General features: G+C 33.2%; 1 protein-coding gene across 5 annotated transcripts in view; it reads left to right on the forward strand.

Annotated features, from left to right (window-relative positions):
* LOC143056203 (serine/threonine-protein kinase mTOR-like) overlaps positions 1–21,754 on the forward strand; it is a 93,739-nt gene that overhangs the window by 45,361 nt on the left and 26,624 nt on the right. For all 5 annotated transcript variants that reach the window (XM_076229281.1, XM_076229282.1, XM_076229284.1 and 2 more), the window contains 11 exons: positions 2,958–3,100; positions 4,914–5,076; positions 7,666–7,799; positions 13,873–13,951; positions 14,495–14,637; positions 15,048–15,148; positions 17,999–18,114; positions 18,895–18,972; positions 19,422–19,529; positions 20,050–20,175; positions 20,989–21,120. In XM_076229281.1, coding sequence (XP_076085396.1) covers positions 2,958–3,100; positions 4,914–5,076; positions 7,666–7,799; positions 13,873–13,951; positions 14,495–14,637; positions 15,048–15,148; positions 17,999–18,114; positions 18,895–18,972; positions 19,422–19,529; positions 20,050–20,175; positions 20,989–21,120 — 1,323 coding nt within the window. The remainder of the gene's footprint in view (positions 1–2,957; positions 3,101–4,913; positions 5,077–7,665; positions 7,800–13,872; positions 13,952–14,494; positions 14,638–15,047; positions 15,149–17,998; positions 18,115–18,894; positions 18,973–19,421; positions 19,530–20,049; positions 20,176–20,988; positions 21,121–21,754) is intronic.

The raw sequence follows: 21,754 nt of genomic DNA on the forward strand, positions 1-21,754 counted from the left end.
AAGATATGGTTCTAAGTCCCTATGTTGTAAGGTGGACATCTCAGATGCGTTCAAACAACTTCCGATTAAAAAAGAACAGTGGCATCTCTTTTGTGTCAAGTGGAATGGTCAGTACTATCATTACGTTCGTTTACCTTTTGGGTGTCGCTCTAGTCCCCGTCTGTTCGACTCTTTATCTACAAGTGTGTGCTGGATAGCTCAGAACAATTATGATATTAAAGTCATTTTCCATCTTTTAGATGACTTTTTAACTGTAGACAAACCTTCTGATTGTGGAGAAAGAACAATGGCATTGTTAAGCCTTATTTTTAACAAACTTAATATTCCTTTGTCAAGTAAGAAGACTGTTGGACCAGTTTGCGAACTAGAATACCTAGGCATTATTTTGGACACAATTAATATGCAGGCTAGACTTCCGTTAGACAAGGTTGAGAGAATCACACAATTTATAAGTTTTGTTTTAGATAAAAAATCTTGTACGCGTAGAGAACTCGAACAATTACTTGGACATCTTAACTTTGCTACTAGAGTAATTTTGCCAGGTCGAGCCTTTGTTACTTACCTATATAGACTGATGTGTTCTGTCAAAGAGAGCCACCATTATGTCCATTTAAATAAAGAGTGTAAATCTGATTTAACAATGTGGCTACAATTTTTGTCAACGTGGAATGGAATTAACATGTTCTATGAATCTCATTTAACATCTGCAGCTGACATGCATTTATTTACGGATGCTTCGTCTACCATTGGTTTTGGAGGTTTTTATCAAGGAAAATGGTTTTGTGACACTTGGCCTACAGACCTCCCAACTATTTCGGATAAAGCTCTATCTATTGCCTTTTTGGAGTTATATCCTATCGTGGTATCAGCTGTTTTATGGGGAAAAGGATGGTATAAAAAGCGCATTTTATTTCACTGTGACAATTTAGCGTCTGTTATTATTCTAACTAAATGTCGGTCAAAAGATCCAATAATCATGAAACTGATGAGACGTCTTGTTATGTGTGCAGCAAAATTTAACTTTGCATTTTACAGCGAACATGTGCCTGGAAAATTGAACTTAATCGCTGACTCTTTATCTCGTTTACAGATGAACAAATTTCATCAGTTAGCACCAGAGGCAGAGAAAGCAGCAACTCCTTGTCCAACCCTGGAAGAGATTATTTGGACATCGCAGTAGAAAATTTACAAACTTTCGCTGTTGCAGATTCAACTAAAGCTTTGTACAACGTGGGATATGAACATTATCTTAAGTTCTTACAATTACAAGGATCAACTTGGTCAACTTTCCAGTTACCACCAGTTTCTGAGAACTTGTTGATGCGTTTCATAGCCTATTGCGAATCTAATAAACATCTGAGATATTCCACCATTAAATCCTACCTATGTGGTATACGTTTCTATTACTTACTTAAAGGGGGTGTTAATCCATTAGAGAATTTTGTTGGTAAACCATTGCCAAAATTAAAATCAGTATTAGTAGGTTTGAAAAAGAAACATGCCATTATGCCTAAGAGAATTCGTTTACCCATAACATTTGATATTTTATACAAAATGTGTTTTTTACTACGCAATTGTATTTTTGATAGTTATACAGATGTTTTAATAGAAGCTGCATGTGTAACAGCTTTTTTCGGGTTTTTAAGATGTGGTGAATTTTCTGTTAATGATACAAAAAAATTTGATCATGAATCAAATTTGTGTCTGAGTGATGTTCAAATAACAAATGATTGTATTTTTGTGCATCTTAAGAAATCTAAGACTGATCCTTTTAGGTATGGTATTACTATTCCTTTGTTCAAAAACAATACAGATATATGTCCTGTAGTAGTACTTCAAAAATACTATAGACTCAGAATGAGTATTTTTAGCAATTCTGAGTCCTTTTTTATTACTAATAAAGGTGATCCATTGTCAAGAAATTTTTTCATTTCTCATGTTAAATGTACATTAGACAAATTAGGATTATCCAGCGAAAAGTATAATGGTCATTCATTCAGAAGTGGTGCTGCAACTACTGCACACAAAGCACGACTGGAAGATCATCTTATTCAAACTTTGGGACGATGGTCCTCAGATTGTTATACCAAATATATTCATACCTCTCCAGATGTACTTAGACAAGCTCAAATTCAAATGACCTCTACTTTGAACAATTAAAATTTGTACTGACAGCAAGGAGTGAATTGATTTTTATCCTTCTCATTATTTCAACTTGGGGCTACAGCTGCAAGCATCTGTATTTGGCTATTTCGATACAAAATTTTTAGTCAATCTATGAAAAATTATCTCAATTCCAAGTTTCAAGATTTAGTTAGAGTTATCTCCCTTTGCATATGGAGATAGAACATTATACATTATTGGTTTTTAATTGCAGTTGTATAAGTCCCCAGTTGCCATATTGTAAATAAATGCATATACTTTTAGATTCTTGAATAAATAATAGTTTAGTACTTAGTCTTTATATATATTAATATACTTCTCATCACACTTACAGTTTATTACAAACTTCAGACATTTGTCCTTTAGAAATTGAGATTTGGGTTTATGCTTATGAGACAGCAACTCGAGGCATTATTATAATTTCTGTGTTAAAGAGTCTATGGGTGAACTAGAGACATTAATTTGGTATTAGATAAACCACTTATAATAAATCAAGAACAAGTGAAGTCATAAACACATAATTATCTGAAAATATTAAGAAAACCACTTACAAGCTTCTTTGTTGGACAGGTACATGAAAATGAGACAATGGTTATACCCATTGGTTCCACATTTTAAGTCCACAGCACTTACTGTAAGTTACTGAAATGTTTTTAAATTTCAAGAAGTTATAATAAAAATTTGATTTTTATACCAGCTGAAACATATTGAAGACATATTGATATGAATAATATCTGAACCTATCTATAGGGTAATTTGATGTTTCAAATACATTATAACTGTGTAATTTTAAGGCTTTGAGTTCTGGTAGACGTGAGAACAAAGAAGATTGGATGGAATGGATAAGACGACTTAGTATTGAGTTATTGAAAGAGTCACCATCGCCAGCCCTCAGGTCATGCTGGGCATTAGCTCAGACATACAATCCTCTAGCCAGGTAAGGGATATTTTGCATACTGTAAATTTGGAAATTATTGCATGCATTTATTATTGCGATATTATCAATTACAACTTAAATGCCATTTTAATTTTTTTATGATTTTGAGAAAAATCCTGTTAAATTTATATAAAATATTTCAAAATGCGAGTTTGAATTATTGTGTTTACAACTCTGTTGCATTATTCCCAATAATAAAAACCTCGCAATAATTTCTGAATTTACAGTACTTTAGCATTGTAGGTTCTATTTTGAGGCAGTAGCTTATAAAACAATCCTTTAGCAAGGTAGATGTTATTTTGAACATAAACTCAGATACACAAGTCCTAGGCAAGTAGGTGATATTTGGGTGTAGCTGAAATATTTAATTGTTAACCAGAATGGGCATGGTGAACAGCGATATTACCTACATATAGAGAACTGTAAATTCAGAAATTATATATCATTTATTTTATTGCAATTTTGTCATTCTAGACTCAAATGCGATTTTAATTTATGTGATATTGAGAAAAATCCTGTTTAATTCATATGAAAAATTTCAAAATGCGAGTTTGCTGTACAAATGTATTGCTATTAAAACACTGTCACACTTTTTCACAATAATTTCTGAATTTACAGTACATTGCACTGACTTTTTATTGAAATTCTGTAGTTCATTTATTAAAAGTATAAAACATTATTGGTTTAAATAATGTTTGGTCATAAATCAGCAGAATAATTTAATTGAAAGTTTTGAATGTTTAAATAAATCAATGAACAGAAGAAAGAGCTCCAAAATACAATCTTCTGAATTAGTCGACATTTATATGTGAAGATTGAAAAAGTTGTATGACATTTTCTAGGCCATCTCCTTGTTTTTCTTTACGGTGTATTATGCAACTGGATTTTAATAGATTTCAATCTGAAATAATCAACCACTTCACAGTTTAACCCTCTGATTCTTGTGTATTACTGTGGATTCATTTATTTTCCATGGGTACCAATTTTCGTGGATTGTCGAAAACTTGCCTTTTCGTGGATATGTGATTTCGTGGTTTTGCCATTATCTGCATACAAACTGATAGTAAAGGAGTAGGTCCGGTAAGGACTGAATTTGGCCTCAAATTTCAGGTTCATTTGACGAAAGATTTTGACCACTTTTTAAACACTTAGGTGTCTATTTTATTTGAATTAATTAGTTTATGTGAAAGATTTTAACAGATTTAGTCATTAAAAACGATTCGATTCAAGCTCAAATATGAAAAATCTACCTAATATGCCAAAAAATGTCACTTTTCAGATGGTTTTTGGTAAAAATGAAAGTGGCTGCATCCGTGTTCACCCTCAACCTTTATATATGTTATGTATTATCATAAAATACAACTTACATTTCAATATTAAGGATGAACACGAATGCGACCACTTTCGTTTTACACCAAAACCGTCTAAAATTTAACTAAAATGCTAGAATTATGAGGATTTCAGTAATTTAGCATGACTTAATGGTGCTAGTACCGGATATATGTGCATTGTATTGTCAAAAACAGCCCATATTTATGTAGCAGAAGCATTCTACTGTCCAATAAATAACTAAAGGTTTACATTTTAACAATTTTGTAAAACTGTTATATTTTGGGGCCAAAAAGGGGTCTTACTGAACCTACTCCTTTGTAATTTGTTGAACATTTAAATTTGTGGTTCACCTGTATCCACGAAAACCACGAAAATTGGTATCCAACGAATAATAATGAATTCACATTAAACAGAAATTAGATGTTCCTTCTTAATAGACAATAGATTTTAAGTTAATAATAATGAAAAATAAACATTTCAGAGACCTGTTCAATGCAGCTTTTGTATCATGCTGGACAGAATTGACAGAATCTCAACAGGACGAGTTGATCCAAAACTTAGAACAAGCTCTAAAATCAGAAGAAATCCCTGAGATTACACAGACACTACTTAACCTGGCAGAGTTTATGGAACATTGTGACAAGGTATTGTAGAGAAATGATTGGAATAAAACCTGAATACTTACAAAGGGATATTCCATTAAAATGTATGTGGGAGGGTAGGAAAGGACTTTCAAAATATGCTTACAACCAAAAACCATGTTTTAGATAATTTTGCATAATGGTAACAGACACATTCTGGAAAAAAAACATGACCCACATTTAAGAATTAAACTTCCCTTCCTACCCTCCAACATACATGTTAATGGAATAGACCTAAAACCCTACTTTACTTTGTAGTGTTTTTGATTCAATATTGCTACTATACAGTAGATTCATTAATATTCATGGGGTACTTAATTGTGTGGATAAAGGTTACCAATTCATATGTTAAAAAAAACTTAAATGTTCCGAAAAACAGTGATGATTTGAATATAAGGGTTATTATACGACTGCAAAATTTGAAAAAATTTTCGTCGTATATTGCTATCACGTTGGCGTCGTCGTCTGCGTCGTCGTCGTCGTCGGCGGCGGCGGCGTCCGAATACTTTTAGTTTTCGCACTCTAACTTTAGTAAAAGTGAATGGAAATCTATGAAATTTTAACACATGGTTTATGACCACAAAAGGAAGGTTGGTATTGATTTTGGGAGTTTTGGTCCCAACATTTTAGGAATTAGGGGCCAAAAAAGGGCCCAAATAAGCATTATTCTTGGTTTTCGCACAATAACTTTAGTTTAAGTAAATAGAAATCAATGAAATTTAAACACAATGTTAATGACTACAAAAGGAAGGTTGGTATTGATTTTGGGAGTTTAGGTCCCAACAGTTTAGGAATTAGGGGCCAAAAAGGGACCCAAATAAGCATTTTTCTTGGTTTTCGCACCATAACATTAGTATAAGTAAATAGAAATCTATGAAATTTAAACACAAGGTTTATGACCATAAAAGGAAGGTTGGTATTGATTTTGGGAGTTTTGGTCCCAACAGAATAAGGGGCCCAAAGGGTCCAAAATTAAACTTTGTTTGATTTCATCAAAATTGAATAATTGGGGTTCTTTGATATGCCGAATCTGACTGTCATGACTGTGTATGTAGATTCTTAACTTTTGGTCCCGTTTTCAAATTGGTCTACATTAAGGTCCAAAGGGTCCAAAATTAAACTTAGTTTGATTTTGACAAAAAATGAATCAGTTAGGTTCTTTGATATGCTGAATCTAAAAATGTACTTAGATTCTTGATTATTGACCCAGTTTTCAAGTTGGTCCAAATCGGGGTCCAAAATTAAACTTTGTTTGACTTCATCAAAAATTGAATAAATGGGGTTCTTTGATATACCAAATCTAACTGTGTATGTAGATTCTTCATTTTTGGTCCTGTTTTCAAATTGGTCTACACTAAAGTCCAAAGGGTCCAAAATTAAACTTAGTCTGATTTTAACAAAAATTGAAATCTTGGGGTTCTTTGATATGCTGAATCCAAAAATGTACTTAGATTTTTTATTATGGGCCCAGTTTTCAAGTTGGTCCAAATCAGGATCTAAAATTATTATATTAAGTATTGTGCAATAGCAAGTCTTTTTAATTGCACAGTATTGCGCAATGGCAAGAAATATCTAATTGCACAATATTGTGAAATAGCAAATTTTTTTTTAATTAGAGTTATCTTTCTTTGTCCAGAATAGTAAGCAAGAAATATCTAATTGCAAAATATTGTGCAATAGCAAGATTTTTTTTAATTGGAGTTATCTTTCTTTGTCCAGAATCAACTTAAATCTTTGTTATATACAATATACAATGTATATTCACTTTTTACTACCAACTGATAAATTAAAATAATCTTTACCATTCAGTGATAACAAGCAGTTTTTTTACATCTTAATATTTTATGATGTATTTAAATGAGTAGTTATTGTTGCAAACTCCATTAGAAATTTTAATTGAGATTAGTTTTGGAATAAGGGAAAGGGGGATGTGATTAAAAAAATTGGGTTCAATTTTTCTCATTTGAAATTTCATAAATAAAAAAGAAAATTTCTTCAAACATTTTTTTGAGAGATTAACATTCAACAGCATAGTGAATTGCTCTAAGAGAAAACAAAAATTTTAAGTTCATTAGAACACATTCATTCTGTGTCAGAAACCTATGCTGTGTCAACTATTTAATCGCAATCCAAATTTAGAGCTGAATCCAGCTTGAATGTTGTGTCCATACTTGCCCCAACCGTTCAGGGTTCAACCTCTGTGGTCGTATAAAGTTACGCTCTGTGGAGCATCTGGTTAACAATATAAAAAGGTGGAGTTAAACCTGTACATGGAGGTTAGAACACCCAATTGTGCCTATAACATTGTTTTCATATGACAATCTTAATTACAATGATTGAGCGAACATTTATCCAAACAGAGCAAGCAAGCAAACGAAAGTCTTAATCTACAAGCATTAGGAATTAGCTAAACAAAACAAGCTATCTTTACAGTATTTTGATCATTGATTTTACAGTACTATGATCTTTGTTTCAGGGTCCTCTGCCATTGGACTCTTCCTTGCTTGGACAGAGAGCTATGATCTGTAGGGCCTATGCCAAAGCTCTGCTTTATGTATTACTATCTTTACTATATTTTGATCATTGTTTCAGGGTCCTCTGCCACTGGACTCTTCCCTACTTGGACAGAGAGCTATGATATGTAGGGCCTATGCTAAAGCTCTGCATTATAAAGAGGAAGAATTTAACAGAGGACCAACAACAGAAACACTTGAAGCACTTATCAGGTAAGGTCCTTTCATGCATATATGTGATCATATCCAGAACTTTTCCTAAGGGGGGGGGGCCCGCTGACTGACCTAAGGGGGGGCCCCCTCCAGTCATGCTTCAATGATTCCCTATATAATCAACCAAATTTTTCACACGAAAGGGGGGCCCGGGCCCCCCAGGGCCCCCCTGGATCCGCCTATGATATCAAAACATGTTAAAATGTCCAATTGTTTCAGATTGAGAAAAAAATCAGCAATTGTGTTTTTAGATACACATGTACAGGTATGTGTTTGTGATGTCTGAAATGAGGTTGAATTGTTTAAAACCTTTTTTTGCATAATTTGGTAAAATTTATGAAAAAAGTGAGCAGTAGTGCCACCAATAGCCCACAAATATATATATATATTTGTTTAATTAATTTTCATATAGCATTTTTTGGGGGAAAGACGGCTTCAAGCCGTCAATCCCCTATTGGGTTGACCAGAGTGACATTCCCTCACATCATTCATTTTGTTTTAATAGTGTGGAAAACCCCCCAACAAATCTTACTGAAATTGATGAGAGGGAGACACACAAATGAATAGTTCGAGTTTAAACACTTTTTTTCACATTTCCCTTCTGTTTCTCGCGAAATTATCGTATCTTGAGCTCTCCTTTACACTATTTACGTTTCTTTTACAATCTGGAAAAATCAGTATGACGAGATATTCTAAATATATCCAACCTACATTATATTTTATAGTGACGTCATTGTTGGAATGCCACACTACGCAGAAGCAGGGATATCCTTCACTGGTTATTTAAATCATTCTCAGAGATCGTGCACTAATTAAAAATTGGTATTTGTTAAATTTAAACATAGTAATGTTTGCTGTAGATGATTCAAACATCAACATGCAATACTTTAAGTTGTAGGTCAGCAACTTTCAAAGTAAACAAAGATCGTGGGGATACATGAGATAGGGGAGAGACAGACCTGCCAACTTTTGAAAATCTCCATGGGGGATTTAGCGCGCGACCAGATTTTAAAGGGTTACAATTTTAGCGACTTTTCTGTGTGCATTGTTTTTATACCCCACGCAACGAAGTTGCGGAGGGTATAATGTTTTTGACCCGTCCGTCCGTCCGTCAGTCCTGTTTCTTGTCATCGCAACTCCTCTCAAACCACACAACAGAATTTCACGAAACCTTTTCAGATAATAAGGACATACTATGTAGATGTGCATATCGACATGAAATTACGATTCAATTTTTTTTCTAGGAGTTACGCCCCTTTGAACTTATTTGCTTCAATGTACTACTGCAATAGTTTGTCATCGCAACTCCTCTCAAACCCGACAACAGAATTTCATGAAACCTTTTCAGATAATAAGGACATACTATGTAGATGTGCATATCGACAGGAAATTACGATTCAATTTTTTTTCTAGGAGTTACGCCCCTTTGAACTTATTTACTTTAATGTACTACTGCAACAGTTTGTCATCGCAACTCCTCTGAACTACATAACAGAATTTCATGAAACCTTTTCAAATAATAAGGACATACTATGTAGATGTGCATATCGACAGTAAATTACGATTCAATTTTTTTTCTAGGAGTTACGCCCCTTTGAACTTATTTGCTTCAATGTACTACTGCAATAGTTTGTCATCGCAACTCCTCTCAAACCAGACAACAGAATTTCATGAAACCTTTTCAGATAATAAGGACATACTATGTAGATGTGCATATCGACAGGAAATTACGATTCAATTTTTTTTCTAGGAGTTACACCCCTTTGAACTTATTTACTTTAATGTACTACTGCAACAGTTTGTCATCGCAACTCCTCTGAAACTACATAACAGAATTTCATGAAACCTTTTCAGATAATAAGGACATACTATGTAGATGTGCATATCGACAGGAAATCACAATTCAATTTTTTTTCTAGAAGTTACACCTCTTTGAACTTATTTGCTTTAAGGTACTACTTCAACAGTTTGTCATCTCAACTGCTCTGAAACCACACAACAGAATTTCATGAAACTTTATAGATAATAAGGACATACTATGTAGATGTGCATATCAACAGGAAATTACGATTCAATTTTTTTTCTAGGAGTTATGCCCCTTTGAACTTATTTGCTTCAATGTACTTCTGCAACAGTTTGTCATCTCAACTCCTCTGAAAACACACAACAAAATTTCATGAAATTTTGTAGATAATAAGGACATACTATGTAGATGTGTATATTGACAGGAAATTATTATTCAGTATTTTTTTTTATACAATTTTTTTTCTTATACTTATTTAATTTCTCCAATGACAATGTGGGGACGTGGGGTATGTGAGCGTGCTCACTAAGGTTCTTTAATTTACTCCTATAATAGTCTAAGTTCTTTTCTTTTTTCTTTTGGTATACTAATGATGAGCTTGTAGGCCTTGATTTCTTTTATTTGCATGACTCTTGTACTATAAAATTATAAAATTGACAAAATAACTGAAGAATAGAGAAAAATGGCATTAAAAATAAAGGATTCAAAGTAGAGACCCCCCCCTTTTTCCCCCTCCAAAGACCTTCTTATCTATGAACCTTGACTCAACAGACCTAAAACTACATGTCCTAAAGTTAGAAGGATGAAGACAGATTTTGATTTAGTCTTACTTATGGTCTTATCAGTATCAATGGGAAAATGGATAAAATTTGAGTTATCTTTCTTTGTATTCAGAGGTGCTTTTACCGGCGGAGCTTATACAGTAACACAGTAGAAGTGAATACAAAATGGCATCGATTTTAAATCAACAGACACACGACGTCTGGTTTCAAAAATTAAACGGATTTCAAGATAATCGATGTTTTCTTGAGAGTTCATTACAGTTCTCATCTTTCAATTAATTATGATTTTGTTGTGGAACTATGGCAAATGTTGCAAATTGTGCTTGTATGATAAATTGATTAAAATTGAAAGGCTGTTTGACCAAATTTGTGTAATTTTGAGGACTGTTACGACCCATTAGGTAATCTGATTACATACAACCACTAATTATGACACCTGTTGTGACTGTTGATTAGCATAGGGTCGTTAACTTGTCATAATATGTCCCCAGGTAAAATTATAGATTTTTTTAAAATTGATCAGAAAAACTTCAAAATCGGTAAACAATAATTTTTTCGGGTATATTTGTTGAAAATCGGGATTTTGACTTGTTTTACGATCCCAATATCAGGATGATACCGCGAAAATCGGGATAGTTGGCAGGTCTGGAGAGAAATGATTTTTTAAATTTTTTTCTGTAAAATTCTGTTTTGAGAATCTTCCTCCAATTCAGGAGCACCTCAATTGATTAGTAATTATCCATTAAAATAAAAGTGAACTAGAACACACCCGTGATATCGCGGGTCCGTGACTGAATTAAAGTATATAACTATGCGTAAGCCTTATTTTAGTATTGGTATTGTCATCTGATAAAGTCGTGCCGATTATTATAAGATACACAGTTTTCTCTGCTTTCAAATCTTTCTGTTTGAACCCGTCTACCTGGAACTTTTCAATTATTGGTAATATTCAGGTCCTGGAATTGAGTATTTTTTAGCATTGTCCAATAAAGTTCATATCTTTGATTCGCTGTTTTACGTCATGCCCGCTAACAAATTGAAAACTGTACCTCTACGCCTTAGTCCAAATTTTTAGTATTCGTATTGTTATCTTAGAAAGTCTTACTAATTAAAAAAACTACAATAGGGAACAATTTGACAATGATTGAATTTAGTTGTGTCGACTTTGTGATTATGACCCGTGTATATATTTGGTGGTGCGCCTGTTAGATGCGGAACGTACAGATAAGGTAATAGGTAACAGGTGAATATACTATTGGTATCGGTACCGGATTCGACCCGGAACTTGTTAATTATTGGCAATATTAATTATGTGGAAAACAAAAGGGTCTGGAGTGGTGTAATTTTTAATCTACACAATTGTCCTATATTAGCTATATATAAAGTTGAATTCTTTTGATATGTCGTTTTTACCTGATGCCGGCTGATAAATTGGACCTCGTAATTTTAGTATTATAGATGTATCTGAACACTTAAAATGTGACATTTCATTTGATATATGAGTAGTAGTCTTCCATTTAAACTAAATCTTTGTGTACCGACATAATCATTGTAATGGTAAAAAAAAATTGAATTAAAGTTAAAATGTTGCATTTTGTTGTGTGTACCTATTTATTCATGAAATTTAGAAATATTTCAAAATGTAGGATTTGGAAATCAGCTTCACACAGTTTACATCAATCATATTGTTTTTTTATTAACCGGATTTTTGTGACAAAAATGTCGGTTATTGATTTGGGGTTTCCAGTCGTGTCCATGCATTTATGCATGAACTGTTCTACCAAAGCTTCCGAAATTTTAATATGCTGTTACTGATGACAAAATGGAGGTCAAGTTCAATAATGACGATTTTGACTTTTACCGTTCAGGAGTTATGGTTCTTGAAAGATTGAAAAATGGTGTTTCCCGTCGTGTCCGTGCATTTTCTCATGAACCATTCAACCAAAGCGTTTGAAATTTTAATATGTTGTTACTGATGACAAAATAGAGGTCAAGTTCAATAATGACGATTTTGACTTTTACCGTTCAGGAGTTATGGTTCTTGAAAGATCGTAAAATGGCGTTTCCATTCACATTGTTGCATTTACTAATGAACCATTGAATCTAAGCTTTTCAAATTTTAATATGTTGATACTGATGACAAAATGGAGGACAAATTTGATATTGACGATTTTCACTTTCACCATTCATCAGTAATGGTTCTTGTGATATTGCCAGGACACAAATAAATGTTAATAAATCCGGTTTGCTGTCGTTGTGACAGCCTCTTGTTAGTACCTGTATCCCTGTGAGGAGAGTGTAACTGGGAACTTTATCAACATGATCAATGGAAATCTAAAACTGAATAGATTTTTCAGTCCAAACTTTACTGAATAGATTTTTCAGTCCAAACTTTCTTAAGAAAAAACTTTAAAATGTTACAGTACTGTCACAAAAAATGAAAAATGGCCCTAGCCTGCAGTTCAGTGGTACACAATTAAGATTTCCAAAAATATTGTAGTTGTTGTTAAATGACAGAATTCAGTTGAATTTCAGATAATTAACTATCAACTTTAATCGAATGTTTAGATTTAGAAGATGCAGATCTCTTCCATTGGTCCAAATTGAATCCTAAACTAAGGAAAGGAAATTACATCAAACAACAATTGACTTCAATATTGTCACCCTTTCTATATGTTCTAGCTGTTCTTTTTTTCATTCTTTATATGAAGACTATCAAAAGATACCCCCCCCCCCCAAAAAAAAAAATAAAAATAAAATAAAATAATAAAATTGAATAGAAACAAGGGCCGTCTTTCCCCTCAGAGCTATTCAGCTCTTTGATTTTAAAACTTGACAACCAAATTTTCAATAGGCCAGGGGTTACACTACACATGAAATCATTAAAAAAGGTGAAAAAGTTGCATTTTGGATATAAGAAGATGTGGTATGAGTGCCAATGATACTACTCTCCATTCAAGTCACAAATCACAATATGTAAAAAGTAATAAGTAATAGGTCAAAGTACGCATGAAGCCTTGGCTGACACTGAAACCCCAATCTATATAGGGTCCCAAAGATGACTAGTGTAAAACCATTCCAACAGGAATACCAACAGTATAATCTATATAAAAAATGAGACACAAAAACACTTATCAACCACATCAACAAACATCAACCACATCAACAAACATCAACCACTGAACAATAGGTTCCTTCTATCTACTTTTTTTAAACTCCATGAAAGTAAGTCACTTTACAATACTGTGAATTCATTTATTTTCGTGGGTATCAATTTTTCATGAATTGCTGAAAACTTGCATATTCTTGGATTTTTGATTTTTTTGGGTTTTGCCAATCTGTGAATACATAGCCTATTGAAAATATGTTATTCGTTCAACATTTAAATTCATGGTTCACCTGTACCCAGGAAACCAACAAAAGTTGGTATCCAACAAATAATAACGAATCCACAATATGTGATATCTGTTTTGTATTATCATTGCAGCATCAATAACAAGTTACAGCAATCTGAATCAGCATCAGGTGTATTGGAGTATGCTATGAAGCATCACAGAACAGATTTGGTAATTCTTATTATTCTATGTTAAATAGATAATCTGCAAAAATACTAATTATACATGTATATTTGCAACTTTTGGAGACATAATTGCTTTACAATTTGAGAAAAAATAATGATTGGAGCTTAGACAGTGAAGTAAAATTGTAGAACAAAGAATATTTATTTATTTGAAAGAAAAAAAATTCCCACAAATTTGGAAAAAATAAATTCCCAATCAAGATTTTGCTCAATATTTAACTGAAGTTGTGAAATAACTGAATTCTTTTACTTCCTATTGAAATTGGTTTCCATTCTCTAACTTTAGTTTGCCTCGATCAATTTTATGAAACTTATACACAATGCTTATTACAATAAAACTCAGATCAAGTACAAATTTGGATAGTGTCACTTCTACAGTTCTCAAGTTTATGTCCCTTTATAAGTTTATATGCAAGTGGGGTTATCATCCAAGTCCCATAGACACATTCCCCCTTTTTTTATGACATTGTTCGGTCTGTTTTTGATAAAATGCTAATGTTGATATGTTTTGTTTAATTTTTTATAACAGAAAGTACAGGAGGGATGGTATGAGAAGTTACATGAATGGAACAAAGCCTTGGCAGCATATGAGAGTAAACTGAAGGAGAAAAATCCTGACGAAACAAATCTGACTTTAGGGAGGATGAGATGTTTAGAAGCACTGGCTGAATGGTAAGTTAATATTACTTTAAATTCAGAAATTATTGCGTTTATTCATAATTGTGATTTTTGAAGAATGAACAATTTATTTGTGCAATATCGGGAAAAAATGCATACAGGTATATGCATTAGCCATAAGAATGCAAGTTTTTGTTAATGCGATACACCAAGTGGTTTTATTTGCTTTTATAAAAATCTCACAATAATTTTAGAATTAGCAGAAAATGGCACTTTTATGTTGGTGCAACAAATCTATCAAGCCTTACTGTTGCAAGTTGAGACATGATTGGGTACAGTCTCTTTACACCAAAACCCTATCACATTCTTATTATGGATTGCTATTCACATCAACTAAACCAATTGAATGATTAAAACTTGATTTATTCCATTGCAATCAAACAATAATTTTGTATATTTTTTAGGGGACAGTTGCATCAGATAGCTTGTGAGAAATGGCCGACATGTAGTGATTTAGAAAGAACAAATATGGCACGAATGGCATCTGCTGCTGCATGGGGACTTGGTGAGCTTAAATTTACACTGTTTAACGTATGAAGATTTGAGATATATATCCCTTAAGTGAATTCATTATTATATTTATACTGTGCATTCATTAATATTCATTGGATACCATTTTTTGTGGATTTCTTGGTTATCTGGGAACCACTAATTTCTCATTTTCTCGTGTTTGGCTAAACATGCGTGCCTCGTGTTCTACTTTATTTATTTTTAGCTCACCTGGCCCGAAGGGCCAAGTGAGCTTTTCTCATCACTTGGCGTCCGTCGTCCGTCGTCCGTCGTCGTCGTCGTCGTCGTCGTCCGTCGTTAGCTTTTACAAAAATCTTCTCCTCTGAAACTACTGGGCCAATTTTTACCAAACTTGGCCACAATCATTATTAGGGTATCTAGTTTAAAAATTGTGTCCGGTGACCCGGCCAACCAACCAAGATGGCCGCCATGGCTAAAAATAGAACATAGGGGTAAAATGCAGTTTTTGGCTTATAACTCAAAAACCAAAGTATTTAGAGCAAATCTGACATGTGGTAAAATTGTTAATCAGGTCAAGATCTATCTGCCCTGAAATTTTTAGATGAATCAGACAACCCGTTGATAGGTTGCTGCCCCTGAATTGGTAATTTTAAGGAAATTTTGCTGTTTTTGGTTATTATCTTGAATATTATCATAGATAGAGATAAACTGTAAACAGCAAAAATGTTCAGTAAAGTAAGATCTACAAATAAGTCAACAGGACCAAAATGGTCTGTTGACCCCTTTAGGAGTTATTGCCTTTAATAGTCAATTTTGAACCATTTTTCGTAAATCTTAGTCATCTTTTACAAAAATCTTCTCCTCTGAAACTACTGGGCCAAATTAAACCAAACTTGACCACAATCATCATTGGGGTATCTTGTTAAAAAATTGTGTCCGGTGACCTGGCCAACCAACCAAGATGGCCGCCATGGCTAAAAATAGAACATAGGGGTAAAATGCAGTTTTTGGCTTATCACTCAAAAACCAAAGCATTTAGAGCAGATCTGACATATGGTAAAATTGTTTATCAGGTCAAGATCTATATGCCCTGAAATTTTGAGATGAATTGGACAACCCGTTGATAGGTTGCTGCCCCTGAATTGGTAATTTTAAGGACATTTTGCTGTTTTTGGTTATTATCTTGAATATTATTATAGATAGAGATAAACTGTAAACAGCAAAAATGTTCAGCAAAGTAAGATCTGCAAATAAGTCAACAAAACCAAAATGGTCTGTTGATTTCTTTAGGAGTTATTGCCCTTTATAGTCAATTTTTAACCATTTTTCGTAAATCTTAGTTATCTTTTACAAAAATCCTCTCCTCTGAAACTACTGGGCCAAATTAAACCAAACTTGGCCACAATCATCATTGGGGTATCTAGTTTAAAAATTGTGTCCCGTGACCTGGCCAACCAACCAAGATGGCTGCCATGGCTAAAAATAGAACATAGGGGTAAAATGCAGTTTTTGGCTTATAACTCTGAAACCGCAGCCTTTAGAGCAAATCTGACAGGGGGTTAAATTGTTTATCAGGTCAAGATCTATCTGCCCTGAAATTGTCAGATGAATCTGACAACCTGTTGTTGGGTTGCTGCCCCTGAATTGGTAATTTTAAGGAAATTTTGCTGTTTTTGGTTGTTATCTTGAATATTATTATAGATAGAGATAAACTGTAAACATCAATAATGTTAAGCAAAGTAAGATTTACAAATAAGTCAACATAACGGAAATGGTCAATTGACCCCTAAGGAGTTATTGTCTTTTGTAGTCAATTTTTAACAATTTTCATAAAATTTGTAAATTTTAACTAACATTTTCCACTGAAACTACTGGGCCAAGTTCATTATAGATAGAGATAATTGTAAGTAGCAAGAATGTTCAGTAAAGTAATATGTACAAACACATCACCATCACCAAAACACAATTCTGTCATGAATCCATCTGCTTCCTTTGTTTAATATTCACATAGACCAAGGTGAGCGACACAGGCTCTTTAGAGCCTCTAGTTTGTGTTTCGTGTTGATACTCTTATATTCTCGTGCTTGTCCTGCGTTTGATTAAAAGTAAGAGCGGGATTAAATTCAAAGCCCAGGTCAGTCCGGAGATTGTTTTAAATTATGTGTTCCCATGCAGAGTATTTAAAATTGCTATAAAATTAATTATTATGAATAATATTTTTCTTTCAAATCAGTTGCAACTAGCGGATGCTAAAATGTGACTGCAGGGTTATCATGTCAATCATATAATGACTAGATGATCTCCAAGAACGGCTGATTAATAAATTATTTTACTTTTGCCATTAATATTTACAATTTTATTTTTTGTGCTTCTTTTTTTCTGATTTTTATTTTCCGTGCAACGTTTTTGCCATTTTTATTTCACGTGTTTCCATGTTCAGGGCCCCCTTTACCACCCTCTTCTAATGAACAAAGAATTGAAAATTTTCTATAAGAATGTATGTAGACTTTTGCAAAACCACAAGATTAAATATCCACCAAATGCAAGTTTTTCTAAAAATTGGTACCCACGAAAATGAACGAATCCACAGTATATTTATAATGCTAGTTTCAAGGAGTTTGTTGGTACAGGTGAAGCACGTATTTGAATGTTCAACGAATTGCAATTTTCTAAGGACTCGTCTGCAGACTTTTGCTTAACCAGGAAAATAAATATCCACCGAAATGAAAGTTTTGTAAGTCCATGGAAATTGGTACACATGAAAATACATTAATATACAGTATTCAAATTCCATTTCTAATCATGGAATGTTTCAAAAGATGTTTAAAACAAAGTAGATATCTTTTCATGACCTTGTTGGACTGACATTTTTGTATAATTACAGGACAATGGGACAGTATGGAAGAGTACATGTGTCTGATACCTAGGACAACATATGATGGTGCTTTCTATAGGGCTGTGTTTGCTTTACACTCTGAGAACTACCAGCTAGCACAACAGGTTAGTGATAATAACCAGGGATTATTTTCAATTTTTTTTTTACCTAAAAACATATTTGACAGTTTTTAAAAATTTCAGTATAACTAAAAAAAATGTTTAGAGTCACAGACTACAAATGCTCTTCATATTGTTTTTGCTTAACCAGCTAAAATAAAATAAGAAATGTTGATTCTACCACTGCATCGAGTGAGATAGGACATTTATTCCCTGGAGACAGTTAAATTGTCAAATTTAAAACTGTCAGGAGTGCATAAATATCGTATTGCATGAGATTTGGTGGTTGAATCTGTTTCTGTAATGATTTTTATATTGAACCACAAAGTATTCACATAAATACTATATAAATTCTTTGCTCTACAAAAATAAGTTTGATCCTCTAGATTTTTTAAGGCCACATTTGGCACATCAACAATTTACAAAATACAGGATAAATCAAATGATGTTACAGGGGGAGAGGGGAGGGATAATGTGGACTCCATTTATATTTTTGGTACCACACCTTGAATTTTAACTATACATTTTCAGCTGTAAACCTAACAATACTTAAATACTAATAACAATAATTACCTAAAATTATCAAATTAAGTGACATATTTTCTTAGAAAAGTCTTGATGGGAGTGTTACTAGAAAATATTACAACACATTCACTGATTTTGATGTTCAATCTGTTATATTTTGCACCAATAAGTTGTACAACATTTTTAAAATGATATTCAGAATTTGTTGTATTTGACAATGACTGCTTTTGCTCATGACTTTATTAATTTCTTTAATTTCAGTGCATAGATAAAGCAAGAGATATTTTAGACACAGAATTAACAGCTATGGTCGGAGAAAGTTATAATAGAGCATATGGAGTAAGATATTATAGTATTTCGTTCATGCATAGCCAGATTTTTTACTAGATTTAGGGATCAATTTATAAATTATTTTAAGAAATTACTTTTTAAAAGATTTGATATCAATCCTTTACAGGTTAAACAGCCTCTTTTTGGTAAACATGTTTCTGATATTGGAAACAAAGAAGTGGTGAATATTGGACATCCATGAAAGACTTAACATCTTTAATCCAGGAAATTATGTCTGCAAAATGGAAATTGAATGAAAAAAGAAAAATTTGGGAAAATAGATTTTCCTTTTCAACTGTTTTGACTTGAGTGACACTGATGAGTCTGAAATTAATGTTGAAAAAAAAGTCTGAAATCTTTAACAAGTTTTTTAGACCAATAAGGGTGTGACATATACTTATTCTCATGACACGGCTTTTTAGTTTTTTGAATACATGAATTGACTAACTTATTTGCAGGCTATGGTTAATGTGCAGATGTTATCTGAATTAGAAGAGGTCATCCAGTATAAGTTGATGCCAGACAGACGGGAAGCTATTAAAAACATGTGGTGGGACAGACTACAGGTAAATATTTATATCAGTTTAGTAATTTTACATAAAATCTGTTCAGAGGTCATAGAATGTTTCAGTGATCACATTATCAATGGTTATGGACCCCTTTACAAAGAATTGATGCAAAATAGAAATGTATTATGATAGTTACCTAGCACAAACAGTCATAGTTTCGGGACATGATTTTTGCCTCTTATTTACTGACACATCGTAGCTATAACTCTTTTTATGTTTTTCAGTCTTTGGTCGTTCATTTTGTCATTCGTTTGTCCAATCATCTGATTGTCAGTTTGTCAATCTGTCTGTTTGTCCTGCTTCAGGTTAAAGTTTTTGATAAAGCTGAAGTCCAATCATCTTGAAACTAAGTACATGTTTCTTACAATATGATATTTCTAATTGTAATGCCAAATTAGAGTTTTGACCCCAATTTTACGGTCCATTGATCATAGAAAATGATAGTGCAAGTGGGGCACCCATGTACTATAGACACATTCTTGTTAAAAAACTTATGTTATTGTTTTCCTATTTACAGGGATGTCAGAGACTAGTGGAAGACTGGCAGAAAATCATACAAGTTAGATCATTAGTGGTAGCGCCACTGGAGGACAAGAAAACTTGGCTGAAATACAGCAGTTTATGTAGAAAGAGTGGACGTCTTGTGAGTTCTTGTTTAATGTATTAGGTGGAAGGATCTGTAAACCTACGAATTGTAGAAACCTTGTATAAAATTATGTCATACTGTCAATAATACAAAAAATACAAAGGGATAGATGAAATATCTATAACTTATCGGGGCCTTTTATAGCTGAATATGCGGTATGGGTTTTGCTCATTGTTGAAGCTCGTACGGTGACCTATAGTTGTTAATGTCTGTGTCATTTTGGGTTTTGTGGATAGTTGTCTCATTGGCAATCATACCACATCTTCTTTTTTATATACTAATTAATAATGGTAGATTATTGTCAGTGGTCAAAGATCTGCAATGATAAATGAAAACATTTTGGATGTATATTTTACAAAAATAATGCTGGCTACAGTTTTATTAAAAGGAACAACCGGAATTGCCAAAATATTGCATAGCACAATAGACCACATCATCAACCAGGTCTTTCAGGAAAATCACATACAAAGCAAAAGACAAACAATACAGATAACCTGACTTCGTGCATTCTATGTACAGATAGCCTGACTTCGTGCATTCTATGTACAGATAGCCTGACTTCGTGCATTCTATGTACAGATAGCCTGACTTCGTGCATTCTATGTACAGATAGCCTGATTTCGTGCATTCTATGTACAGATAGCCTGACTTCGTGCATTCTATGAAGAGTAACATTGAATGTATGTGCAACACAGTCAATTTCATAGAATGATAAATAAAAGATAATTAGATATTGACTCTTAAAGAATGTGAAATATAGTAGAAAACCGTTATAATTGTACATGTATGTTATTTCCACACATTTTACAGGCTTTATCCCACAAGACACTAGTGATGTTATTAGGAACTGACCCCACTAAAAATACAGATCAGCCAATACCAACAGTTAGTCCTGAAGTCACATTTACTTACATGAAACATATGTGGAGAAATAATCAAAAGGTAGGCACAGAACATAACATCGGAATTGAGAATTTACACTTTTTGGGACTCTGGAATTTATTATTAAAATTTGGGGCCTTGGTGGCCAAGTGGTCTAAGTAGTTATTACTGTAATCATTAGCCAGTCAACACTGAGGTTGTGAGTTTGAACTCCTCAGTATAGTCTATTTTGCCACTGACAAGTGATCAGTTTGTTTTTGAACAACACTTGGGTCCATTCTGTTATGAACCCCCCAAAAACACATTCCTACTTTAATTAGTTTGCATGTTACTATATGGGATATGTAAAAATAAACTCAACATAGAAAGCTTCTGGCTTTTGTCAAGTAATGTACACAGCGCTTTACGAACTGATGTTCTAAGTTTTTTCCTTAGAATTATATTCTTTTGAGGAATACTTTTGTGTGAAAATTTTCACAATTTTAAATAAGAGTCTCCTGATATAATAATATTTCAAAACTGGTTTAGAGACTTATTAAAGTTTTAAGACTTTTTAGATTTGATTACAGGGGCGGATCCAGCAATTTTTGATAGGAAGGGTTCCAACTATATGTCCCCATTCATATTCATTTATTGTCCCCCCCAAAAAAGGGTGGGATGCAATCCCTGGAACACCACCCACAAACCAACCTCC

This window comes from Mytilus galloprovincialis, chromosome 13, assembly GCF_965363235.1.
Source record: "Mytilus galloprovincialis chromosome 13, xbMytGall1.hap1.1, whole genome shotgun sequence".
NCBI classification, from domain to species: domain Eukaryota; kingdom Metazoa; phylum Mollusca; class Bivalvia; order Mytilida; family Mytilidae; genus Mytilus; species Mytilus galloprovincialis.